The 27,838-nt window shown below is 32.4% G+C and overlaps 4 protein-coding genes and 1 pseudogene across 4 annotated transcripts; 3 read left to right on the top strand and 2 right to left on the bottom strand.

Moving 5' to 3' along the window:
- The first annotated feature begins 909 nt into the window (after nt 1–909).
- Nucleotides 910–4,268, top strand: LOC114374932 (protein FAR-RED IMPAIRED RESPONSE 1-like). The gene is made up of 2 exons (XM_028332657.1): nt 910–1,169; nt 1,864–4,268. Exon 2 carries the CDS (start codon nt 1,891–1,893, stop codon nt 3,916–3,918), a length of 2,028 nt encoding a protein of 675 aa, XP_028188458.1. The 5' UTR covers nt 910–1,169; nt 1,864–1,890; the 3' UTR covers nt 3,919–4,268.
- A 4,551-nt stretch (nt 4,269–8,819) lies between these two features.
- On the top strand, nt 8,820–10,784 carry LOC114377071 (annotated as a pseudogene).
- Nucleotides 10,785–12,313: 1,529 nt separating this feature from the next.
- On the bottom strand, nt 12,314–13,832 carry LOC114373623 (RHOMBOID-like protein 13). Its single transcript, XM_028331124.1, has one exon. It carries the CDS (start codon nt 13,369–13,371, stop codon nt 12,556–12,558), a length of 816 nt encoding a protein of 271 aa, XP_028186925.1. The 5' UTR covers nt 13,372–13,832; the 3' UTR covers nt 12,314–12,555.
- Nucleotides 13,833–17,619: 3,787 nt separating this feature from the next.
- LOC114373711 (B-box zinc finger protein 24-like) lies at nt 17,620–20,825 on the top strand. The gene is made up of 3 exons (XM_028331233.1): nt 17,620–18,102; nt 18,982–19,281; nt 20,186–20,825. The coding sequence occupies exons 1-3, from the start codon at nt 17,920–17,922 to the stop codon at nt 20,417–20,419; spliced, it is 717 nt and encodes a 238-aa protein (XP_028187034.1). The 5' UTR covers nt 17,620–17,919; the 3' UTR covers nt 20,420–20,825.
- Nucleotides 20,826–21,804: 979 nt separating this feature from the next.
- LOC114373710 (fructokinase-2-like) lies at nt 21,805–26,917 on the bottom strand. Its single transcript, XM_028331232.1, has 4 exons — nt 26,377–26,917; nt 23,036–23,368; nt 22,314–22,430; nt 21,805–22,183 (listed from the first exon to the last, which is right to left on the bottom strand). Exons 1-4 carry the CDS (start codon nt 26,791–26,793, stop codon nt 22,055–22,057), a joined length of 996 nt encoding a protein of 331 aa, XP_028187033.1. The 5' UTR covers nt 26,794–26,917; the 3' UTR covers nt 21,805–22,054.
- Nucleotides 26,918–27,838: the final 921 nt, after the last annotated feature.

The following is a 27,838-nucleotide window of genomic DNA, read 5'->3' on the forward strand; positions in this document are numbered from 1 at the left end:
TTTAAACAATATTATTTTAAAGGAATAAAATTATAATTAAAATGTTTAAATGTTTGCTGCAAGAAATGTCACATAAATAAATGTGGAGGCAGATAGTTTTCTAAAACACTTTCATTTAAAAATAGATATTTGGCTTTACAATTTAAAGGTGAATTTGTATTTCTGAATGAATTTATTATTCGGGCTGAAAAATCTAAATACATTGTTTTCAATGTCTTTTATACATTTATAAGATGTATTTGATGTTTTAATAGACATTTGATGTGTCAATTAAGTTATTAAGTTATTCAATTTATAAAGTTAAAAAGTTGTTTAAACAAAAAATAAATAATAAACGTGAAAATTAATTAAATAAAGTATATTATGGAAATCAGTTTTCTTAATATAAGGTTTTTTTCTTCTGATCGAGTATATGATTACAAAGGAGTTTGTAAAGGGAGTCTACAATCATAAGTGGGTTGTCCCCACTCCCCTCCTAATAATAATTTTTCCATATATATGAGTTAAGATTTAAACTCCTAACCACATGTTTAAGGATTTCAAGCTCCAACCACTTAAACTAACTATTGGTGGTCCTCATATAATCCCTCCAATCCTTTTTAATTGTTGGATTTTTAGACAATATTTGTTCCTATTTACGTGTTGTTTGTAAAGTTCAAAATCATATTAATTAATCTATCAATTATACTCTTATTTATTTTCTTATCTTTAATTAATTTATATACGTATATTTATTGTAGAATGAAAAAAATGAATAAAATAAAAAAATTATAACTATTTTATTAGATTTTTTTTATTATATTACTTGATTTCTATAAAATAATCTTAAAAGGAAGAGAATAACAGTGAGCTGAGGAGAATGAACATCGAGTCTCCTTTAATTTAAGAAAACAGCCCAATCTAATTTATAGGCTAAACTAAACAGACCCAATTAACCTTTATTATTTGCAGCTACATTGATTCACAAATCCAAGTCGTAGAATGTACTACGAGGCAACTATCTGCTGTTTCTGTTTTCTTTGTTATTGGATTTTATGTTAGCCTTTTTGCTTGCGACTCCCTCTGACGTTGTTGCTCCAGAAGAAACCAACAGAACACCACTCCACAGAAAGTTCATTCCATTGGTGATTGGGACTCCTCCTCCGCCTTCCCTTTGTTTCACATCGAACGTAGGTTTTGTCATTCCAGTTCCATGCTTATTATTTCTTTCTAATCATAGAAATTCATTTAATTATTATGGCAGCTCCCCACCCCCCACCACCACCCAAAAAAAAATCCCAAATGCTCCTTGTTTGTTTGATAAAATGTCTTGTACTAGCTGCTTTTGCTCTTGGGTGTTTCCAATTTCTTAAAGATTGGAAATTTCCCCACTTCAACTTGGAGAAAAAAGTGTGTGGCTAATGCTATTAAATATTGTCTTTGTGGGTTTGATTGACTGAATTCCTCTTTGGCCAACCTGTGTAGTGTGCTTTAAATTCCTAAATGTGAAGAAAAAAAAACAAAAGATACTGAATGGTGAATACTGTTTTCTTACTCACTGATGGTGGTTCATGCAAGAGCCTATGTTGATATCGGATAAAGTTTTAGTATTTATTTGTTGATGTTATACAGATGAACTATTGGATCTTGTGTGTTAAATTCATGAAAAATAAACTGATGGAAGCTGAGGCTAAGAGTATACATTGTTTTATGTTAGAATTATTGTCTTTTGTGTGTTGTTTTCCTATTTCACTGATAAGTTCTTTATATTTTGATGAAATGTTATGCTTTGAGATGGTAAATTAGGTAGAAAGAGTTTATTTGTGCTGCTATAGCATTTGATATCGTTTCAAATTTCTAGTAAGATGAAAAGGGCTTGTGCAGGTTTTTTGGGTTTAAAAGCTGGCCTTCATGGAGGACAGAAATAACCATGATGAATGTTGGGAAAGCAACAGTGTAGACAATGGTGCTGAATCCATGGAAGAAGTAGATGAACTAGACGTAATTATGCATGATAACATGAATGGGGGTTTTGAACCTTGCGAGCCAGCATCAGGGATGTCATTTCCTTCCAAGGAAGCTGTTAAATCATTTTATAGGCAGTATGCTTCTAGAATGGGATTTGGTTCCAAAGTAAGAAACTCAAAAAAAGGACGTGATGGAAAGTTACACTATTTTATATTAACATGTTCACGAGAGGGAACTCGTGTGCCAAACACTTTGAAGACATTGCCCACAATCAAGAATAATTGTGAAGCCAAAATTACAGTTTCCTTCAAAGATGGACTGTGGTACATAATGAAAGCAGTACTTGACCACTCCCATGAACTTAGCCCTACAAAGGCAATGATGCTCCGAGTAAACAAAAACACTAGCATGCATGTGAACAGAACAATAGAAATCAATCATGAAGCAAAGGCAGTGATGAACAAGACCATCCAATCTCTTGCTTGTGACGTGGGAGGGTACAGAAATTTATCATTTGTTGAAGGAGATGTGAAAAATCATGTTCTGAAGGAAAGACATACAATTGGTAAGGAAGGTGATGGTAAGGCTCTAAGGAGCTATTTTTTAAGGATGCAGGAGCAAAATTGTAATTTCTTCTACGATATAGACTTGGATGATTTTTTTCGTGTGAAAAATGTATTTTGGGCTGATGCAAGAAGTAGGGCAACATACGATTCATTTGGGGATGTGGTTACTTTTGACACAACATATCTAACAAAAAAGTATGACATGCCATTTGTTTCATTTGTTGGCGTTAATCATCATGGACAACATGTTTTATTGGGATGTGCTCTACTCTCTAGTGAAGACACAGAGTCATTTGTGTGGCTGTTTGAATCCTGGCTTCGTTGCATGTCAGGCAATCCTCCAAAAGGTATAGTGACTGAGCAAAGCAAAGCAATCCAAAAAGCAATTCAGCTAGTCTTTCCAACAACCCAACATAGGTGGTGCTTATGGCATGTAATGAAAAAAATCCCCGAGAAGTTGAAAACAAACACTGAATACAATAAGAATATAAAGAGTGCCATGAGAAGTGTAGTTTATGATACCTTCACAGAAGCTGAATTTGAAGATCAATGGAGTCATTTCATAAAAGGATTCAACCTACAAGACAATGAATGGTTGAGTGAGTTGTACAACGAACGAAGTAGATGGGTTCCAATTTTCTTAAAGAAGGATTTTTGGGCAGGAATGTCTACCACTCAACAAGGTGAAAACGTACATCCTTTCTTTGATGGATATATCAACTCAACAACATCTTTGCAACAGTTTGTCCAACTGTATGATATTGCTCTCTATGGCAAGGTAGAAAAAGAATTTGAAGCTGATTTACGATCATTCAGCACTACTATTCATTGTGGGTCAAATTCAATGATTGAAAAGCAATTCCAATCTGCTTATACCCATGCAAAATTTAATGAGGTGCAAGCTGAATTTAGAGCAAAAATTAATTGTTCTGTATCCCTTAGGGATGTGGAAGGTAGCATTTGTACTTATGATGTGTTGGAGGACATAATAGTTGAAGGACAACCAAAGGAAGCTATTTTTGAGGTAGTATTTCATCGTGACAATCATGATTTTAGCTGCAAATGTTTATTGTTTGAGTTTAGAGGTATTATGTGTAGACATTCGCTCATTGTATTTGCACAAGAAAGGGTGAAACAAGTGCCGTCAAAGTATATCTTGCAAAGATGGACCAAAAATATAAAACGGAGACATTCATGTACTAGGAGTAGTTATGATTTGATACAATTGAAGCCACAAATGCAAAGGTATGACAATTTATGCAAGGACTTTAATGAGATTGCAGAACTTGCTGCTGAGTTTGAGGGTGTTTCCCATTTCCTCCAAAATAGCTTGCATGATTTGAAAAGGAAGGTGCAATCCATGGCTCTATCCACTCACCGGCCTTCTTCATTCTTACATAAATAGGGAGAAGCAAAAGAAAGACCCAACAACCAGGTAAAGTCACTCTGCTGCCTTGGCTATTCCTTTAAACTTGCTTCTAGGTGAAAAGGGAGAAGAGGGATGGAAGGGAAAGTAAAGGGGATTGAGGGAAAGAATAATATTCATCTTAGTTGTTTTCCTGAGTTCGAATTTTTGCTTTTTGGTTGATGTGGATCACCACCTTAGACGGCATATGTATATTATTGGTATTCAAATATCATGTGAATATAATTTTAGATGTCCAAAGACTTTCCCTCTTCTAATCTTACTGCTAGTGTGCAACTGTAGATTTTTGTATAATCTAGTCAAATAAAATGATTTTCACTTTTGAACCATGTGGATGTGCTTGAAAATGCTATCTTGAGTATGTAATATTTAACCACAAAATTGAAACCCCCCTCCTATGTGATCTGAAAATTTTATCTAAAGTAATCAGTTCTGTTTTGTGCTATAATATCAGCTGATTCTGCAATTAGCAACATACCTGTTTTTGAATAGATGGATATGTAAGAATTTATTCAAAGTTTGAAAAAGCCTTTTAGAACCCAAACTGGAGTAAATTGGAAATACATATGCTGAACATACAATGTATATAAACTTTTTTGAGCAGGTCTGCAGGATGGGATGGAAGAAAATCTAGATTTTTTTTATCAAATAACAACGGTATCGTTTTTTTTTTTATCGACAAATGTTAATTGTTAGTTTGTTAATTTTGGTTTGCAAATAAAGCTGTTTGGGAAAATTAGACTTTGGTAATGAGTTCAAATCTACCTACATATATAGGAGTTCATGGATTGGGTTTCAAATTTACACCTGTACCCCATTTCGTTTTTGCAATTCTTCCTTTCCCACCCTTTTCTATGCTCTTCTCTACTTGTTTGTTACGAGAGTTTGAATACATTCCATCCACACAAGCTTCTACGTACTACAGAAGCCTGACTTTGGATCCATCTCCCCCGGTTTTCTTCCCAGTATTAATTATTACTGTTCTCAACCATATAAGCAAGTGACAAAACTTGTATTTTTATACCATTTTTTGACGTGTCTGTTTGTGCTAGCTTATTCAAAAGGACATTTAGGTAAAGAAAATGAGAAAAAAAATGATATGAACTTCTCCGTAAACTCAAATTAACTTATGTATAAGGTAATTTGTAGAAGTTCTCATGAAATTTAGAACTTGTAATGATGTTACTCGTACTTATTTAAGTCACGGTAAGAGCAGAATGAATGCACGCATATTATAAGTTTAAAACCACTCAATGTTGAAAGAGAATAACACTGAGCTGATGAGTAGTAAAGGCATGGGAGTCTACGAAGTCATTTAATAATCAATATTGTTGTTACACTCACTTATGCAAGTTGTCATAATAATATTTTTTTAAGTTAAATTACTTATTTTGTCCTTATAGTTTTATGATTTTTATATTTTTAGTCCGTATAGTTTGAAAGTGATTTTTTAGTCTCTATAGTTTACATTTTAATTCTTTTTTAGTTTCTATAGTTTAAAAGTGTTCTTTTTAGTCTTTATAGTTTGTATTTTAATTATTTTTTAGTCTTTAGGTTGAAAGTGATATTTTTAGTTCCTATAATTTGTATTTTAATTATATTTTAGTCTTTATTACAAAAAAATATATAAAAATAATTAGCTACAAATTAATTATAAATTATTAACTATTTTTTATTACAAATTATCTTGCGATAAATTAGTTATGAATTATTTAATAATATTTTTTAGTTAATTATAATTAATAATATTACTCATATTTTGATGGTAAGGACTAAAATAGAATTAAAATATAAAATATATGAACTAAAAAAATTATTTTCAAATTATAAGGATTAAAAGAAAATTAAAATACAAATAATAAAAACTAAAAAATCACTTTCAAACTACAGATACTAAAATTAAATTATATGAATTAAAAAATCATTTTTAAATTATAGAAACTAAAAAAATAAAAATTATGAAATGAGTAATTTAACCTATTTTTTTTATGCACTTATATATTTAACTTTGGATTCATGTTAGGATAGGTTAGTATAATAATCTTTGTATGGTACACAAATTTTTTTAGTCCTTGAATACATCTCAACCTCATGGTGATATGACGCAACCTCCGCACCATTTTTTTTCTTCTTTTTCCGTCTTCCTTCCCCTCTTTCCCTCTCTCTTATGTGTTTTACAATATAAGACATGTCCCCAACGTCTGTAATAACAAAAGAGCTTCACCAATCGCAAAAAGAGAGGAAAAAAGCATAAACTGCATTATTGTGAGTTTGTGATGAGAACATACTTTTTTCTCTTCCAATTTGTTTGGAAAGACTTGGAACCGGTTGGCCCCTTCATCTGATGTTAGAACTGCTCTTGACCATTTTAGCTGCTGAAACACTTCCTCTATTGGAATCGGTTCCTGGGGGACAAGGTTAATTTTAATGCTTGTTATTTTCTCATAGTACTTCACAACATGCACAAACATGCGTCTTATAAATTACATGTAGCACACTCATTTTGCTCCCTCACTCAATCACTTAATGGTTAAGGTATTCATTTCTTTGAGAGAGAAAAAAATATCACTGAAAACCCAATTACAATAACCAAGCCTTCGTAAGTTAGAAATTCATAAGTTTCCACTAACTACTAACGAAGTTGTCCTAATATCACATACCCCTCTTCCAAAAAACCAGCAGATTATTATTTATTTTTTTAATTAAGAACGAATTTATCATACTTTAGTCTCTAATATAATATTCCTAACAAATTAACCGTATCACCATGTGGTTTAATAGTAGACAACCATAGCCTGAGCCTTTAACTTGTTAAACAAATGAGATGTATAAATTAATTTTAATTTATGAGAGAAAATTAATTCATTTTAGTTTGTTACTTTCTTTCTTTTCCTATACAACAACAACCACGCCTTATCCCACTAGGTGGGGTCGGCTACATGGATCAACTTCCGCCATAATGTTCTATCAAGTACCATACTTCTATCCAAACCATTGAGTTCGAAGTCCTTTTTGATAACCTCTCTTATAGTCTTTTTGGATCTTCCTCTGCCTTGAAGTGTTTGTCTTCTCTCCATCTCGTCTACTCTCCTCACTACAGAGTCTACCGGTCTTCTCTCTACATGTCCAAACCACCTAAGTCTATTTTCCACCATCTTCTTTTCCTATAAATAGCCTAAATCATATATAAACTACATTTATCGTGAAAATTGAGAATGGCTTTGGAGTATAATTTACTGAGCCAAACCAAAGCTGCCTGGCAGTAGTTTCTTATTTGCAAACGCATTCTGTGACTTGTGTTGGAAAGAACTCTTAGGACACAAACAATGCTTTCGAGCATAGTCGAGTTTAAGTCTCATATTTTTGTTGGCTTACACGTGCATATAATAATAATAATAATAAAATTTTTTAACATTAAACACATGAATAGAAAGTTATTTCAACTTTCAAGTTAAGTTGCGGGCTCGTACAAAAAATGTTAAAGGTTTTATTTTCTTAATAATAAAAAAAAGTCTAGTCTATGCCCCTTGGGTGCTTATCGATTATCCTTCGAAGCCAGCAACTTAATTTTCCCAAATATAAAAAAATAGAAAGAAAAAAATAGTTAAATAATAATAAAAAAGTTTGCAAAACTTAATTGAAAAAAAAAAAAGAAAAAGAGAAAGCTTTTCCTTCTGAGGTACTTCCTGATCTTGATTTCTGAAGCAAGCATATCGTAAATTCACATCACAAAACCCTAATTCCAGATCTCAATTGTGATATAATTAGTTTCTGCAGAAGCTCCTCATTGGATTGCTCACAAATCCTCTGCATTTTACGCGAACAAGTTTGCATGGCTATGTATCTGAATTTGGAATATGCGTACACGTACATGATTCATATTATACGTATTCATTCCCTGCATGATCGAAAAAGTCTCATCATTGGTTTCACTTTGTTGATAAACCAGCCAATTACGTATTGGTGTGCATATTATATAAGCTAATGACATAATCTATTGCTGAATTGCCATATTTTGTTAAATAAATCATACCCAGGGGTGCTGCTGAAGCATATGAAGTTATAAACGTGGGTTCTTTAGAGATTGCACTTATAACTTGAGTTCATGTTTACTCTACTTTCTTCCATAGGGGTCTACATGATTTCTAGAATTGTTTTATTCACAAATTCTAGTCAAGTATAAGATATATGTCATGATCATAAAAATAGCCTAATTCAATCATTGTTATCAAGGGGATGATGACAATGGAAATATGGAAACAGTGTGATAATCAACACCTTCCTCGTTTTATATATAGAAAATAGACTCTGTTTGCATTGAAGATGGCAAGTAATTAAATTGCACCAAGAAAAGTTAAATATGGAGTGACATGATTAATACATAACTTTGTCCCTTAAACATATATAGTCAGGGGTTTGATCCCCAAACCCATGTATATAAAAAAAATATCTGTTGGGATGAGTTAGCTCCTTAAATAGATATGGGATTCTAACTCTCAGTCAAAAGATACTTTGGTTCACTAAAAATGTTAAGGCCCTAAGGGGTTATTAAAGTTCAATTTATTCCACATACAAGTTTGAAGTAAAAAAGTGATTGTGAACGATGTCCAGTTAGGTAATTGAAAGCATTCAGGGAGTTCCATTATGTCTGTCCGTTGGTGCTAAGCTTTCTAGGTGACCTACTTCTATGTTTATAGGTCATAAGCCAATTTTGGAATGAATATTTATTTTCTCTATGCATGTATTTGGTAAAATCTTGTGCAGTTTTAGATGACTGCTGGCATATACATGCACCATATTACCTTTTATTTATGTTGTTGCCAATTCTTTTTCGTCCCTGTAAGTTTATATTGTGTTTTACTTGGAAACAGTAAAACATTATGGAGGGCCCTGAGAATCCAAAGAAATCAGAATGGATAGATAGAATAAGATCTGAAGGATCCATTCCACATTTCCACTCCTTGATCCAGATAACTGTTCAAATGGTTGGGCATCACCTCCTGGAGCTGCATTCAAGGTTAGAGGTCCTGAGTATTTAACAACAAAAGCTAAGATTCCTGCTGGTGATTATCTGCTCAATCCTCTTGGATTTGATTGGATTAAAAGTTCAGTAAAAATGGGTGAGATATTGAAGCATTCGAATAGCCAAGTTAGGAAGGTCATTGATAATGAGTTTCCAGCTGGTGACAAACCTTTTGTCTGGGCCTTCAATATTCAACTCCCAACCAAGGATAACTACAGTGCGGTGGCATATTTTACAAACAAAGAGCCTATTACTGAGGGGTCTCTAATGGATAATTTCTTGAAAGGTGATGATGCTTTCAGAAACTCAAGGCTTAAGATGATTGCCAACATTGTCAATGGTCCTTGGATTTTGAGAAAAGCGGTTGGATAGCAGGCGATATGCATAATTGGACGCGCCCTTTCCTGTAAATACTGTGTGGCAGAGAATTTCGTAGAAGAAGTAGATATTGATATTGGATCTTCCATGGTAGCAGCTGCTATAGTTCATTTGGCATTTGGTTATGTGACAACTTTGACTGTTGATCTGGCTTTCCTTATTGAGAGCCAAACTGAATCAGATTTTCCAGAAAATCTCTTAGGTGCATTCAGATTTTCTAACCTCAATCCTGCTTCAGCTAGACAAATTGATCCATCATCCGTTTTGAGCACTGGTGGTTTACAAAAATCTTTATCTAAAAGATTGTGGAAGTCAATAGGGCAGATTCTTCTTCCTGGTTCTAAAGAGGATGACTCTACTTCTGGCTCACAAAATACTAAAACTGTAGATCACAAAAACGTCCGAGTGACTTCAAGAAATGGTGAGTTTTTGGAATTTTTGTGATCAACTTTTAGTATGATTATAGATGCTTTGGAAATTAAACTAACCTTCAAAGTATTCTCTTTAGATTTAGGACTTGTGCTTCTCAATTGCCTGCAAACCCGCTTTTTTTTTTTTTTGTTATTGTTTCTCTTAATGAAGAGCGGTGGACGGGGAAGTGGTCATTCTGATCAATATCCACGAGAACACAGTTTTATTTTGCCTGACTATATTTTAAGCAGTAAATGCAACTAGTTTTTAGATGTGCCTCCAACCATTAGCCCATTACTTTCCTCTTTTTTGGTTCAACCATACCTGAAAGAAATGGAAACCAATCCTGTTTCTGATTCTCTTATTAATTTTCTTGTAAAAGGAGAAAGTATTTATTGTGAAAACCATAGGAGAAAGTAAAAAAGTCACGAGTAGCACAATTTTATGCATTCTAATAAAAAAAATTCTCTTTTTAGTTCCTTAACCGATACACTTAGGCACTGGTTAGCATTTGCCTTTATTAAATATTATGATGTTTCTTGTTAAGCTTGTTGCACAAAAACAGTCAGCATTGTGTCTGTGTTACTAATCTTGATTATAGCATTTTGTCTTTGTTTTCTTTCTAAATTTACATCTATGACTTCCACTCTAAAGTGAATCACGTCAAAAGAGCTTGAGCATAATAAGTTGTGATAAATTGGTTCAAAAGAACGGGTCAATAGGTTCACCTTGACTATATTTTCTCTATGTCAATAATTGTTTTGTATTATGGTTTTGTCTACAGATATACAGGAGGAATTGAAGGGAAAGGAAAGTCCATTTCAGGTGGTTATTGTTTTAACAATTTATTTTAGCCTTAGAGGTCAAGGCATTCTTCGCAAGACTTAATGCCCGTGACAACTAAAAATTAGAATAGCCTTATTTTTTTATACCTGGTTATTAACTTATTACTTACATCTTTGTTACTAGTAATTTATTTTTGTAGATTTTACGTATGTATAGTTGACAAATTAGAATTTATTTGCAAAGTGAAATGACAATATATGTTGTTATCTGATTATTCCTTGTTTATTGAAATTTAGATGTCCTAAAGTATTTTAGCTAAATGTATTTTCTTTAGTAATTCATTCTATTAGTTCAAATATTTTTACTCTTAACAATTCAGTTATATTTGACACCTAAAATCAAGGTGAAAAGCGGAACTCTGCAACTCTGCAATTCAGTAGGTTCCAGTTGATGCAATTTTTATCCAGTTGAAAGGCAGGGAGATGCCATGAGGAAGCACAGAGTAACAGAAAAATGTGCAATTAGCAATCTTATTTTGTTATCACTGGATCGGCTTATCTTTCAATTACTTATTATTGGACGTGATATTCTCTGCTCATATATTCCTCACTTTCAGTTTGAGCATCTTTTACTCCAAGCAAAACCTAAATCGCATCTTTCATGTATATATGCCTAAATAAATAATCTACCATCTGAAACTTTATTGACTTAGACAATATCCCCCAATTGATTTGAGCAGCAAAGTAATTTCAAAATCCAGAGAAATGTGAGTTTTGATGCCAGATCAATTAACTGCTATTTTAGCACCTATTTGTTGAATTGTAAAATTAATTCTCACACTTTATAATGAAAATACACTATTGAATGTAAATCTATGATTCAATATTGATTTGAACACATCACAATTACGTTCAATAGTTCAAAATTAATCATGTTCAAATCAATTCTATCTAATTTCGAAAAAAGCAAAGTCCTTAATCTCCATGCTAGCTTGATACTTTTCTTGAAAGGCAAATCGCAGAATGCCAAGCATCATAATATATTGGGGCTTTCCAAAACTCAATCAAACAGCCAAGACGACTTTAACCATTCAACTAAAAAGTCACATACGTACACACACCCGAATAATGAAGTTAGTTAATTTTGAAAGTAAATTTTCATTAAAAACAAAAAAACACTGCCCTTTATGCAAGACTGTAAAGTTAGATAGGACAATCATAGAAGCTCAGTGTGAATGTACAGTGGTTTAGAGTAAATACTCAAATTAGTCCTTCAAAGATTCAAGAGACCTCAAGTTGGTCCTGCTAAAACATCAATTTGGTACCTTAATATTAAAATTAACACCAATTTAGTTTATCAATATATCTTTGGATACCAGTTTGATTCCTAAATTGAGGCTTGTTTTACACTACGAAGAACCATAGTAATATCCAAATCTTTAGAGGACTACCAATTTGATAATTTATTCAATGATAATCACTTGATATAACAACATCAACAATAACCTACGCATGTAAACGAAAATGCACTAGCCGGTTAACTGACTATATAAAGATGAATATTAAATTCTCCAACATATAAACTGCTCTCCTACAACCAAAGCAGATCGTTCAGTGATATAAATAAGTCAATAACCAAACCAGGCTGTGTAGAATCAACTTCAATTCCATAAATTTTGACACTAATTTCTATTTATCTAGTTTAAGGGTAATGATATATCTTAATATGATTGTATTGTTCATGAGCACAATAGATTCAGATTCTAGCACACAAATTAAACAAAAAGGCAAAAAGTAGCAGCAAATTTTCAACGAGCAGTGTATCACTTCAACAAATGGAGATATACAACATCAGAGAACATTCATTATCACATAACTAGAGATGCAAACTCTGAAAAGGGATATTGCTAAAGCTTTAAACAAATTCTATATTGGAAGAATTAGAATCACATTGCTATCAATATTGAGTGTGTCAAGGCAACATCTGATATCACAAGATATATCAATTTAACTTTAACATTAGACAATTTCAACATTTCCATTTGGCAATGCACTCATCTGCAGTGTTCTGCCACTGTTTGATGCCAAAAACCGCACAGAGGGTAAGGAAGGATCCGTAACAGATTCAATCTCAAGAAAGTTTAGGTCAACCGCGCCAGATCTCTTCAAACTCAAAACAAAGACAAGTGCAATCCATCCCAACAAGGAAAGTGCCCAGTAATTGCTCATCCCATGAATCAAACCCCATGCTATAGCATATCCAACAACAATCCCCGATAAATGGCCAAGAAAACTCGCCTGAGGAACAATGATCGAAGTGAAGATAAGTGATTCAAACGGTGCAAAACTGATAGGAAGAGAAAGAAACCCAAAGAGATCCAACTTGGAAGATGGTTGCTTCACAGAAAGAATTGTCATCCACCCAAAAACAACACAGGAATACCCAACAGCCGTCACTCGGCGAAAATACTCAAGCTTGAACCTTTCAATCAACAAATGATACATTGCGAGAACCAGCACTCCTGATAGAACAACCAACACAAGTGTGTATTGCAAGTAGTACTCAACACCAAGACCCAAGTGACCAAGCTGCTCTACCACCCCAAGACTCCAAAGTGCACTCATATTAAAAACAAGATGAATAACACTAATATGAGAAAAAGCAGAAGTAATTATCCTCCAATGATGCCCTTCTAGAGCAGTCTCATAACTGAGACCCACATGTGAATACCCAATATTTTTCTTCTGTATGTAGAACCAAATCATGCTACATATGCCTATGATGCAACTTGTGGCAGGTTTTTCCAAGATCTCATAAAACAAAGGCTTCCCCATTTCTCAAAACCCCCTTCTAAATGCTACAATCAAACAACACAGCACAGTCTATTCAATCCAACGCTCCCAAATTCAAGGGTTTTTTTTTCTTTCAATTCTCTGGAAATCTCAGAAATTAACGAGACCCACCAAATGAAAAATTGTGCATGGGTTCCCAAACACAGAACATAAACTTTTCTCAAGGGATTGCAAGAGAACAAAGCCAGAAAGGTAGTGTCTTTAACTTGAGGGAGTTCACGAACAACGCTGAAGAAGTTCAATTGTATGAAATAATAATCGTGGGGTTCTTTCTATTCAGATTCAATAAATGGGTTTTGTGATGAGATCAATGAAGAATCGGGGTTGAGAAGAATGCTCACCTTGATTGAGGTACTAGAGACAGACGATTCGAGTATTTGGAAGAATGCTCGCTTGCGTTTTCTGAAGCAAGTGCATATTTAACTGCCTATCATTTTTGTCAATTAATGATCTTAAATTTCATGATATAATGCTAGGTGCCTTTTTCCAAGAAAAATCTATTATTTTTTGAAATTTTCTGGTTTAAAAAATATTTCTTTAACTTCCTAAAAAAAATGTTTATGTAGTATTTGTTTCCCAAAATCATCTTCCTTTACCACTTATTAGCAGAAATGCGAACATGAGAATATTTATTCTTATGTTTGGTAAGATTTACGGTTGGAAATTATCATAAAATATTTTTGAGTATCTTTTATTATGTTTGCATAATTTTTTTATACAGTTTACATAATTTTTATTCTGATGCTAATAGCGTGAGAAAGTTATATTATGATGGTGATGTGAGGAATTGTTTTCTAACTATACTATCACTTTTATTTTTATTTATTATTTTAAAAATTTAAAAATATTTTAAAGAATAACAAAAAGGAATAATATTTCTAATTACAACATTTATGGGAATGTGATCCCAGACAATATAGTATGATTTTGTAAAATAAATATCCCTTTTAACGATAGATATTGTTTATATTTTGTTTCTTTGTTTTATATGTAAGAAAGACGTTATTTTTATTGATGATAAATTTCAATTATGATTATTAAATAATGATTTAATGATATGTATGGTTGGATTTGAAAGAATTAAGAGAAATTTTATGAATGTTGAATAAAGTGTAATGCCATGATTATGATTCAAGGAGGTTGGCCTTGTAGATGAAAGTTATGGAGTATGTGTTTCTCCCCTTGAATCAATCTCCTTACTTTCATCTTTTAAGAACCAAATTAACTTCCTATTTTACAAGCATTGAAATGATGTTTTACTTTAAATGTTCATTTATCATGATATTTAATGTGTCATGTCACATTATCAAGTAAGTTGGCTCTGTATAGGGAAGTTATGGAGAATATGCTTCTTTCCTTAAACCAATCTCACTACTTTCATCTTTTAAGAGCCAAATTAACCTCCTAGAGGCATGCAGATGTTCTTAGTGTGGTGGTGTCTTCTCTTGAGCCAAATACAAATAATAATGTATTTTTAACTTAATTGGAGAGAAAATGAAAAAAAATAAGTTATCTTTTAAAAATACAAAATCTAAATTTCCTTTCTTTCTATTTTTATTTTAATACAAATTTAAAATTTCTCTTTATTCCATTACTTTCTTCCACCAAATACAACACAAATGCCACTGAGGTGCTACTAAAAAAGAAATGTTGGGTCATTTTGTTAGTCAAGACTGAATTGACTAGTGAAAGTGAGGCTATTACTTTCTGCACATCATTTTTTTCCTTCATTCACTCCATAGGAAACAATAAAAATACCGAATAGACTAATATGCTCTTTATTAATATTATATGGGACCCCACTTCCTTTCTCTTACGTCATCGCACCTCATCTGTCCTTCTAGCACTCCATCACTCCTCATTTATTTAGAAGATTAGTATACAATAAAGATGAAGGGGATAATATTTTTTTATCCACAAATATTAATTTGTTAGTTTTATTATAAATATTAGTTGAGAGAACTTGAGACCATAATTTTTTTTCCTTTTTTTTCATTCTTCTTCGATTATTGAACCAACCTTGTATTTTTTATAGTCACTTTCTTTAATCCTAATAAATTAGGTGATGAGACTTATAAATAGAAACATAGGAAAAATTACTTTATCAAAGACTATGGCTATGATAAAAAAATATTAGCTAAAAATTGAAAAGTTAATTCGTAATTAAAAGCTTAAAGTTGAAAAATTAACTTATTAAATTATAAGTGTTCGGTAAAATTCGTTGTTGAAATAACTGAAAAGTGTAAAATGACTAAAAAATAATAAAATTATAATTTATTTAAAAATAATAAGTAAAAAATAAGATAAATATGTTAAGGATAAAAAAGGAAGAAAATATAACAAGTTAAAAAATAACATTAAAAAATTACTTCAAGTAACATTTTAGAAAACACTAGAAACTATTGAGAAATTATTAAAAAAAAAATTTGACCGAACAATTAAATGAGTTTTTAATTAATAACAAAAGGTTTAATTGCAAAATTTGTTTTCCTATTTTACTTATTTCATCAAATCAATCCATCTATTTTTTAATTCACGATCTGAGTCCTAATATATTTTAAATTTTCTTTTTTTTTTAATTTATTATACTTTTATAATCTTATATATTATCTTTTAAAATATAATATATAAGATTAAATTATATTTTTACATAAATTAGAATATGTATATTTATCTAAGTTTTATTTTTATTTTATATATCATATAAATTTTATCTTATATATTATATTTTAAAAGATAACATATAAGATTATAAAAATATAATAAATTAAAAAATTAAAATATAGAAAGACTGAGATAATGAATTAAAAATAGGAGGACTCGGATAATAAATCTTAAAATATAAGAAGATTCAAATAATGAATTATAAAATAGAAGATCAATTTAATAAAATAGACCAAATAAGAAAACAAATTTTACAATTAAACCTAAAAAAGAATTAAAAACTAACTAAAATATTTTGTCCCATGTAACTATATTGATAAGGTAAGCCAACTAAATTAGGAATATTTTCTTAACGTCAACCACTCAATTAAGCGTATCAAGGCAATCAAACTAATCTGTTTGCTGTTATCTATAAATCCTTTCGTAGCAGCCCGTGTGTCTCGTGATCACTCCCACTAATTAATGTTCTTGTACTAGTTGTCCCTTCCTGATGCGAAGTTCCAAAGTTCGTCCCATCAAATTGTCCAACAATTTAGATGAAAATTCTGATAATTACTCCCTTCAATTAACACCAAACTTATTGCAGCATAGTCATGGAACTTGGTCTCTGCGTGGTCGCGAATTTTGGTATGCAAGGCAGGCATTTCTGAACAGTTACCATTTCAATTTGGAAAGAAACAATGATAGCTTCAAGGAGAAGTTGAAGAAGTCAGTGAAGGAGGTAAATGAAGCTGCCATGAGAATTGTTTTGGGCACGAGTCATGTACAAGAGAAGGCTTGGAATCAGGGCCTATAGGATCACTATGACTTTACCTTCTACATTTTTTGTTACCATAAGATGCTTTATACCATGGTTGAACAGAAGGGAGATTATGTAATGTAAAAATCTATAAAGTATCAAGTGGATTTATAAGTTATAATGGTTGCTTTCAATTAGGAAAAATAAGTATTGACCCTGCTTGTGAATAAAATAACAAAGGAGTAACTATTAGTTGCGACGCGCATAAATAAAACCATCTATAGTATATTAGTATTCTTTTTTATCTCTTACTTTGTTTTTTAGGTACTACCATCGGCTCCCTTTCTACTTCTGTGTGGTCTATGTCATTTTTTTTCTTTTTGTGTAAGCATTTTTTAAAATAAAATTGGTTTGGTTTGCATGATTCTTGTGTTTAGAGACTTCAAGTGATAATCATTAAAAAAAAAAGAGAGACTTCAAGTGAAACAATAACATTAAGAGGGGGTTAACCTCTATTAAGTTCATGCCGTTGGTTGATTTATAGCCTTCAAAATGAGGTGTATACACGTCACTATTTCTTCCTCTTGTGATTATTATTATAATACTATAACCTTATGCACAATTTCAATATGAAAAATTAATTTCCCTTTGTCCATTTTACAGATCATATGATGCACAAATATAAATTGATTGCAGTAGTCATAGTCAGCAATGGACCACGCATGAGAATATCTAAAACGAGAACTTGACGCATTCGATGTGGTACTTCCACAGCCACACGCATGGCAAGGTGTGACCCACTCTTTCTTTTCTTATTCTGATACGTAAGATCTTAATATTATCGCATTCACCCTTTCCCCAACTGCACCCCTCCTCCAGTCACTTCCTTTTCCATGGCCCAAACACTTTCTCCCTGCATTTATTACCTACCACTGTCACTATGAATGCTGTCTTTTGTTTTTCATCTTCAACTTCATCTAAACCTTTCACACATATCTTCGGCTTAGAACAACCAACAACAAGTTCACATTGTAGGAACCTTTGTCTTGTCGTGTCGGGTAGTGGCTCATATTGATATTGGTATGGTCTTTCTTTGAACCCCATTTGCAAAAAGGAAGAAGAAGAACATGAAGATTCAGTGTGATGTGTGTGAGAAAGCCCCTGCAACCGTGATTTGTTGCGCAGATGAGGCAGCTTTGTGTGCCAAATGTGACGTTGAAGTTCATGCTGCAAACAAGCTTGCAAGCAAGCACCAGAGGCTTCTCCTTCAATGTCTATCAAACAAGCTTCCCAGATGTGACATATGCCAAGTACTCCCTTCACTCTATGTCCATCTTCTAGTTTTTTTTTTTTTTAAAAAAAAAATATTGTTGTGCTTGAATGAATGGACTGTTTAATTCTGCCTCTCAAATAGATATCAGTATGTGTTTGTTTCAAATGAGAAGCAACTAGGATATCTAGGATCGTAGCTGTAATCTTGGCTACTGGTTAAATTTAATTATCAAACATAGGGATATATAAAACAGGACGCCAGATCTAAGTTTTATTAAATTGAATCTGTTTGACATGTATGGCTGTGCTTTTAATGGATCAGTCAAGAGGTTGTTTAAGAAAACTTCATAGCAGTTTAGTGTAAGGATTGTAAAATTTCATTCCATAAGCCTTCTAGTTAGTTTATATTGTCTTAATCCTATGATATTTCTTTATGCTACCTGAAGCCTCGAGTTTATGTTGTTTTAAAGCACTAAGTTCATGAAAAGGCTAACTGATCGTTAAAATTGTGTCATAACATATGCTTGAGACTGGAAGATGTTAGAGATACTCTACTGCTTTATCAAAACCTTATTGATCTTTGATTACTTTGTTGGAAATCCCTCATATCATTAGTCCACATGGGATCTCCAACACTCCCCTTAACAATGAGGACTGAACATCTCAAGCGTGAAATTTGCTTGACCAAAAATATGTTCATGGTCAGATAATAGCCCGAGTGATCCAATAGGTTCAACAATAACCACTAGGATAGATTTTGATGCCATCTTATATTTTTGTTATTCTAATTTCAATTGGATCTATTTAAACAGAGTTTTTGTTTTGTCTTTTGAACATTTATAAATCAAGTAGAGTATGAGTTGAAATCTGTGTTGAACATGGATATTAACCTTCTCTTATATGTAATGTAACTGTAGGATAAGCCAGCTTTCATATTTTGTGTTGAGGACAGAGCACTCTTCTGTAAAGACTGTGATGAGCCAATTCATTTAGCCAGTAGCCTTTCTGCAAACCACCAGCGCTTCCTCGCTACTGGTATCAGGGTGGCTTTGGGTTCTAATTGCACCAAAGGCCATGAAAAAGGTAACATGGAACCATCTAATCCAAATGCACAAGAAGTTCCTGTGAAAACTCCTTCTCAGCAAGTGCCTAGCTTCACATCCTCTTGGGCAGTTGATGACTTGTTGGAATTAACAGACTTTGAATCGCCAGACAAAGTAAGGCAGTTTTATTTCACAATTCTAGTTGCATATTTTAGCTAAGAAATTATAGTGATTTTGATCAAAGAACCTAGTATGATTAGGATGGACCATTTTGTTTTGTTGCCACCAAAAATATCCATTTTGGAATAGCATACAATAGCCAATCATCACGGATCATGTGAATATCGTAAAATAGGCTTATTATGGCTTGAACCTGTGAACACAATTATTTTATCTGGAAAACATTTATGTATATTCTTCAGAACATAACCCCCTTTAAAGAAACTGACAAGACATGCAATTAAATTATATTATACAATGACAAACAAAAAACAGACACCCGTGAAAATGCATCAAGGAATTGAGTTTTAAGTTATTTTTTCAGGACCATGTCTGTAACTGGTTAGTAACTAACCTTTCAACTAGCTAGTCTGATGCAAGTCTCAGAAAAAAACATGCACACATTTTTGTTTGTTAGTGTGATGGATGAAGACTGACCAAAGCAGTAATTTTTCAATTGATTACTGATTGAGAGACTATGATTTATGAGGGAAGGAGACATAGTGAAGAATTGTACTCCCACACCGCATTGTAGTATAAATGCTTCCTTTGTACATGATCAAGTACTAAATTCTATATCTAGAAAAGATCCACCAAGGAAGAGGCTAGTTCTTTTAATTTAATAATTAGCAGGTAGGTTAGTTTCTATGCAGTACATTCTGGCTCTTGATTCTGGTTTGTGTGACTTTCAATGTTTATAGACAATATTTTGTATCGTATTTGCACCATATTTTGTTGAGGGCCATGGTAAGGAGATTTTTATCCTTGAACTTGTGAATTGTTAACCAGTCACTTAATTATGATGTTCCTCATGTGCCATATTAAAATGTCTGGAACTGTTTCTTTTCTTCATCTTCAGAAGCAATCCCTGGAATTTGGAGAACTTGAATGGCTAGCAGATGCAGGCCTTTTCAGTGAACAGTTTCCTCATGAAGCTTTAGTCGCAGCTGAAGTTCCTCAGCTTCCAGTGCCACACACTAGCAGTGTTGCCTCACATAAAGCCCCCAAATCCTTGGTGTCTTACAAAAAGCCTAGGATTGAAGTCCTGGATGAAGATGATGATGAACACTGCACTGTCCCGGATCTCGGATAAAGTACATTCTCATGTAAACAATTGCCTGAATCAGTAGGTTGATGAGTTGTATATGCATACTAGGTGCAGATGTTAATGAACTCTTCAGTGTGCCTGATCTAGCTGAAGCTCAGGACCATGAGGACTATTGCATGAACCTGTAGATTGATGAGTTGTATATGCATACTTCTTAGGACAGTAAGTAATGAAGTATGTTAACTAGCTGTGTGGAGTTGATAAATATCTCATTTTAGGAGAGCTTTGAATGGTTTGATTTTTAGAAAATAGCATAAATTAAAACTTTAGGGGATTTAATTTTCCTTGTTGCTCTTTTTGATCATTGTTTACACTCTAGATGGTTAATTTCATATGTATGCTTGTGTTGGAGACCATTTTGGCCTAATAGCTAGGATGAAGACATGCGGCATACTACTTGTGCTTATTATGTAATTTCAGAACCTAACAGCAATTCCTTTGGGCCAGCGGAAGTCATGCATTGCCAGCAGATTAATCCCTCTGATCCTGAGTTGGAAAACACCCATGATTTGTTATCTATGACAAAGAAATAGAACCTAACAGCAATTAACTTCACGAACAATCAATTCTCGTGTTCCATTCCCGAGGAACATGGATCAAAAGCAATGAGATATTGATTATTCCCCAGTTTCCTTTTGGCTTTGATATTAATATTATGCTACAAAAAGCTGGAAAAAAAATCATCACCAAGGTTTCTCAATAAAAAATTTGTGGAAAAAGGGAAACTACATGGACATAACCTCTGTATTTTTATTAAGAAATACATTAAGAATTATGATATAAACAAAATTGTAAACTATAATCTTTAACTCCGGTGTAAGACAAGGATTATTACATTAGTGTTTTATAAGTAGCTGGAAAGGCAACACTACACGGACATAACCTCTCCAACTTTTTATTCATTTATTTTTACAGAGGGTTGGGGGATTGTTGTACACTACGAACCAATTTCGCAAAAATTTATTTATTTTTTGGTAAGAAGAATGGCCAAGGCTCATTTCCGTGAAATTTATCATAAAATAAGACATCTGGTGTTCCCGGCTTGATGCACATGCTCCATTATCTATTTCTGTCAATTAAAAAAGTGAAAAAAAAATCCGATTTTTATTAATATTCTTGCTCATTAAATAAAATACAGTAAAAACACTAGTAGTTGTAAAAACATATCGATAATCAGATTATCAGACTAAACTAACCACTAGAGTAAATCAGACACTCTGTTTCAACTATTACTTTATCTGGTTGAACCAATTAATGAATTAATTACCCAAAATTTGATTCAATACTAGATTTGATTTATAAAAATCACATAATAAAGCAAGATTTTGATAAAAAAGACAAAAAACGTTCAAGTCTCGAAGAAGGAGCAATTGTGGACCGACCTGATAAGGACTCAAATTTTCATTCAACCAATAATCTCAATCTCAGAATTTGAAAGAAATCATTTGGCAAAACCCCAAATCATATGATATTACCGTTAATGCAGAATGAGGGGTAAATAAAACAAAGAAAACCAAGAAACAAAATCCATCTGAAGTTGATAGCAAGCAAGTCCAACGCGAAAGGAAAAGGATGAAGACATATATATAAAGAAAACCAAAAGCTACTAGCATTAAATTTCTATGCCTCTTTGATCAGGTTGAGGGCATCAGCCTCTGTGGGAAGAGCAGGAATTGCTCCCTTTTTAGTAGTTGTAATTGCTCCACACGCATTTGCAAACTTGAGTACTTCCCTTAACCTTGCTTCATCCTGCAGTTAACATGTGAAAAATGATTAGAAAAAAAAGGCTTTACAAAACAATACACTTAAAAATTCATAACAATAACTTCATTTCCAAACTCCTCATTTTAAACGGGGCGGGCGTAGTTAAAGCACTCACTTCAAGTACGGATTGATCATCGACAATCTTGCTTAATAGAGCACCAACAAAGGAATCACCAGCGCCAGTTGTGTCGACCGTGCTGACATGAAAAGCCTCCACTGATCCATGGAAATTCTGGTTTGTGCAAAAAAAGGAGAACAATTATTGCAAATAGAAAAAGAGTGATCAGCCATTTGACATACTCTACAGAACATAACCTTTTAATTTGGGTAAAATGTAAATATCATAATGAGAACATGACAGTAAGAAAATCCAAATGCAGAAAGGAAAGTTTATTCATAAATGAAGCAAGTCATGTTATTTGCTAACAGAAGTTGTTTGGGGCCACAAGGCACAGCAAATAGATGGATATATCATATAGGCTCATACAGATGAAAAACATGATATGTTGTAGCAGTACTACAGAATATTAAAACCACATATATAACTTTGATTGAGTCATTGAGTTGGTACAAGGAATTTGTACCCTTTAAAAATAATTTTTTTAAAAAAAGGAAAATGTGGGAAACAGGATGACACATGGGACCAAGGAGGTTGCACGCATTTATACGAGTGCCTACCATCCATTGATAGCTAACCAAACATCTGTGATAGAGTACTACTATGAACTGGACAGAACTAGGACTTAAAAATTTGAAGAATGGACAAAATATACAACAAAGATTGGAAAGTAAAAAACAAAAAAGGATAGGTAAATTGAAAGAGTAGAGTGTTTTTACCTTGGTATAGTATCTAGAGCCATGTTCGCCAAGAGTGACAAGGAGCAACTTCAAATTGGGGTGCCACAGGGAGAGAGCAGATGCATCATCAATTTTGTCACTTCCGGTTAGGAATTCCAGTTCCACATCACTGACCTTGATTACATCAGCCTTGTCCCATATGCTGAGTATTTGCTGACGTGCTTCCTCGGCGGAGGGCCACAAGGGTAGCCGCAGGTTTGGGTCATAAGAGAGCAAGCATCCTGCTTCCCTGGCAACTTCCATTGCCTTCAGGTGTGCTGATCTGCATGGCTCCACGATCAAGCTTATCGATCCATAATGGAATACTTTTGCCTGCTCACGATTCAAGTTTCACACTTTCACATTCAATCACCAACAAAATATATAAATCACTTTTACACTATCATGCAATCACTCGCAAATTATCATTTATCATAGAGAAAAATCATATACGTTTAATATTTTCATTCAATCACAAATTATCATATATAATCAATTTATTTTACAATAATTACCTTAACAGTTATACTAACGATAATTTGTGATTAGAATTGAGAGTATAAAACTATTATACTCTATTATTACATCACTTTTAAGCTTCTTATATAAATTTGTCAACTTTTAATTATTTTAATAGTCATATGTAACATGATTTCTAATTGGTTTACATGGTAAACACAACAAAATATCACTAAATCCACTGCCAAGAGTAATTTATCACAAATCGTCCTTTATGATAAATTTATTAACTTATATAATAATCATTTTAAAAATTATGTACAATATTTAGTTGGATGAATGAGTAAAGTCAATAAAATATATATCAACAAATCTACTAACAAGAGTAATTTATGGATGTGGTTTTTTTTGGGTATACTGATGTGGTTATTCTTAGTACTTCAAAATTTCAACCACATTGATTAAAAACAAAAATACTTTGTTGATGAATTTCATTACCGTACCCTGCATGGCAAAAGGCCGGCAAATTATTCACTTTTTTAATTATGCACGTGCTTGCAACTTGCAAGGCTGTAAAATATAAACGGTGGTCCTTCATTTGCAACTCAGAACAAAACTACAAATAATTGTCTCCCATTCATGATTTGCTGATAACCCTGATGGTCTCATCCTCCAGATTTAAGTTATTAATGGGAATAATAAAAAAACCCCGGTATTTTGGTCACACGAGACCAACAAACAAATAATGCAACACAATATGATAAAATGATAATTAACAATGCAGCACAATGATAAAACAACAAAACTATTTGTCTTTTTGCTTCTAACTTCTAAGAAAACAAAAGCTATAAACACATATCCGTACCCATAAATATTTTCAAAAATTAAAGACGCGTTTGTTATATATCGAAAATCACTTTCCCACGTCATACATGATTCAATGTAATATTCATTACTAATATTAATTTATACTGGCTACTCAATTATTTTAAGTAATTTACAATTAATTCTATCAAAATTAATTTTATATCACTTAAATAAAGTCAACCGGCGCCTGGGAAAGACAACTGGCACGAGTCAAAGTAGATGGCAACATTAAGAGCTTCGTTACTGTTCCCACATCCCACCCTCGACCTAGGCGCGTGCGTGAGAAACCAGGATTTAAAATAAAATTAAGAAAATTGGGATAAATATCCATAATTTTTTTTTTACTTTTTATACTTAGAAATTACTTTAGTTCCTGCATATATACTGTTCTAATGCTTATGCATATACTCTTTAATACGTCTTAATTCCTACAATTTTAGAGACTACAACATAAAGATTAGGTTATACAAGTACAGAAATTAGATGATTGATTAAATTTGAAATAAAATAAAGAATAATAGTTATTTTGAAATAAAATAAAGAATAATAGTTATTTTGTCACTCAAAGTGTATATTGCGAACAAATTAATCTTTCAAAGATGAAAAAAAAATAATTTTTGAAAATATTAAAAGTATGACAAATTCTTCTCACTATTAATTTTTGTTCTTTAATGTTAAAAAACTATGAAAATGTCATGACATGTGGACACAAGGAAAATTACCGATAAATATGTCTTTACATTTAATAATTTAATAACATTTTCATCCTTTAAAATACAACTTATTGACAAATATATTCTCAAAATATATAATTTTAATTAGTGACATTAATGACATGATATACACTTATGAGCTTGGAAAAACTATAAAAATATTATAATTTTGGTTGTTAGACCTCCCATGTTTATTTTCATTTATTTGTGAATGATTCATTTAAGATTTAATAAATTGTTTTTTTTATTTGATAACTTACCTCTCTCTTCCCTTCTCTTAAGTCTTGTATCATATGTGATAAGTTAACATTATAAATATAATTATAATTATAATAGATTATTATAAATATAATTATAATTATAATAGATTATAATAAGTATTTGTAATAACAAAATCATAAACTTCTAAAGTTTAATGAGTTGTTGATACGTGTATCTTATTATTGATGGTAACTAATCAAGTTTATATATTTCGTAGATATATTTATCAAGAAGTTATATATTTGAAGAATGAAAATGTCATTAACTTGTTAAATTTAAGAACATATTTTTCAATTAATTTAACTTTTATGTTCATGTAAATATTAATTTCATGATATTTTTATCTAGTGAGTTTGATAACGTTAAAAAACAGAAACTGTGAGATAGATTTATCTTACTTTTAATACTTTCCGAAACTAAATTTAATTTTTCAGCTTTTAAAAATAAATTTATTAACATTATATATATTGAAATACAAAAATAACTATTTATTCTAAAATAAAACCGAAAGTTTATCTTTCTTGAAGTATGTTTGAAAAAAAAAAACAGTGTAGCTATTATGTGGAAGTGCCACCCGATCCGCATTGTCCACATCGATCAAAGTTTAAACCAAAACAGGGAAAAACACGTGAGACACATCACGTGACATGGCACCAACCCACCAACTCTATGAGCTTTTGCGATATGATATGATTGCGAGCGAGTTAGACGAAATTAGAAAAGGAAAAAATATTTTTTAAGGGTATTTTAAGCAGTGTCCTTAAAAACAAGGAATCAAAACAAAAAAAAAATATTTATTGCAAAAATCTATAGAAAATCTATAAAATTTTAATAAAAAAACACCGATTCACAATTCTTTTTTTATTTATTCAAAAAATTAGCGTGCTGGGGTTGTAGGGGTATCCTAGATCCACTCGTGGACCCCACCTACCTGAAGCTGACTCAGCATAATCCATTACCACACGCGCGTGAAACACAAACACTAACGAAGAAAAACGACAAGAACTGAAAGTTGAGAATTGAGAAAATAGATTTGCGTACAGATCTGATGAGTTCGAGATTGAGATCTTCGGGCGTGAGGAGCATGTCGGCGCTGGGGTTTCTGTAGAACATGAACTCACGCTCTCCGTCGGCGCGTAGGGTCACGAACGCCAGCGCGGTGCGCGCGCCCTGGTCGAAGTTGATCCCGTCGGATCGCACGTCGTTCTCCTTCAGGATTCCAGCCAGCATGTGCCCGAACTCGTCGTCGCCGAGCTTTCCGACGAACGCCGCCTTTCCGCCGAGCCTCGCGACGGCGATGGCGACGTTGGCGGGGGCGCCGCCGGGGGCCTTGAGGAAGCCCGGAGCCTCCGCAAGGGACACGCCGGAGACGGTGGGGACGAAATCGATGAGCATCTCGCCGAAGCTCACGATGAGGCCGTTGCCGGTGGGAGGAAGAGCGTTGGTGGAGGAAGCCATGGTTTGAAAATTTGATTTGAATTGCAGAAGAATGCTGTAGAAGATGAGAGAGTTAGTTTGGATGCCGAAATGCTACGAGAGTTTGTATAGAGTGTGAGAAGAAGGTTAAGAAAATCAATCAATTTAATCATTAATCTTCTAATTTTGCTGATAATAATAAGTCTTTGGTTTTTACCTTTTTTAATTATTTTTGGTACATTTTGCCTTTTTTAATTCAAATCTCTCTTACGGTCTTACCTGTTTATTTAGTACACCGTGGATAAAACAACTAACAATATTAGTTTTTGGTATAAGATTACTGTTTGTATTTATTTCAATATAATTGTTAAATTTTTTGGATCATCACTATTTAAGTATCATGAGTAAAATATTAGTTTTTGATTCAGTAAATTGGGTAGCATTTGTGTTCTGTGACCTATCACCAAAATGTCAAGACCAATTTTCTCATTATCTAAGATAAGTATTTTTTTTTTACTAGATAAGTATATTATTATTTTGAGTAAATGAAAAGAATTATATTTAAAATATGATGACATATTAGGTATGCCACTGTATTTGATTGACATTTAAACTATGATTCCTTTGTGGAACTTTTTAAACTAAACCTTCCCACTTTAATTAATAAGTACATTATTCTCCTTCAAATGAATAATACAAAATAAGTATATTATTCATTTTAAAAGTTATGAATGCGTTTTTACAACGCGACCTTATCCTTTTTTACTATACATAATATTATCATTAATCTAGTAATCTATCTTTATTCGTTCCTTACCCTCAGAATAATAATAAAATAAATAAAAATTTGATTCTTTTTTTTTTAATAGAGAAGGAATAATCAATAAAGATATTATAATTATACTTGAAATGTAAGTGAAGAACGATAATGTCTCATCAATTAATTAATGATAAGAATAAGTAAAACATAAATAAATAAAAACATTTAATTATTTGTTTCTTATGCATAAGTATATCATTTTTCAGAAACAGTCATGGTTATTGGTTAAGAGACATCAAATGCATGTTATGTACACAAATATTTAAT

The sequence above is a fragment of the Glycine soja genome, chromosome 11 (genome assembly GCF_004193775.1).
Source record: "Glycine soja cultivar W05 chromosome 11, ASM419377v2, whole genome shotgun sequence".
Lineage (NCBI taxonomy): Eukaryota > Viridiplantae > Streptophyta > Magnoliopsida > Fabales > Fabaceae > Glycine > Glycine soja.

Coding starts and splice junctions, on each gene's coding strand:
- LOC114374932 (XM_028332657.1), top strand. CDS start 1,891: ATGGAGGACAGAAATAACCATGATGAATGTTGGGAAAGCAACAGTGTA.
- LOC114373623 (XM_028331124.1), bottom strand. CDS start 13,371: ATGGGGAAGCCTTTGTTTTATGAGATCTTGGAAAAACCTGCCACAAGT.
- LOC114373711 (XM_028331233.1), top strand. CDS start 17,920: ATGAAGATTCAGTGTGATGTGTGTGAGAAAGCCCCTGCAACCGTGATT. Junction 18,103..18,981: donor CCAGATGTGACATATGCCAA/GTACTCCCTTCA, acceptor ATGTAACTGTAG/GATAAGCCAGCTTTCATATT. Junction 19,282..20,185: donor ACTTTGAATCGCCAGACAAA/GTAAGGCAGTTT, acceptor CTTCATCTTCAG/AAGCAATCCCTGGAATTTGG.
- LOC114373710 (XM_028331232.1), bottom strand. CDS start 26,793: ATGGCTTCCTCCACCAACGCTCTTCCTCCCACCGGCAACGGCCTCATC. Junction 22,431..23,035: donor GCTCTAGATACTATACCAAG/GTAAAAACACTC, acceptor TGCACAAACCAG/AATTTCCATGGATCAGTGGA. Junction 22,184..22,313: donor ATGATCAATCCGTACTTGAA/GTGAGTGCTTTA, acceptor TGTTAACTGCAG/GATGAAGCAAGGTTAAGGGA.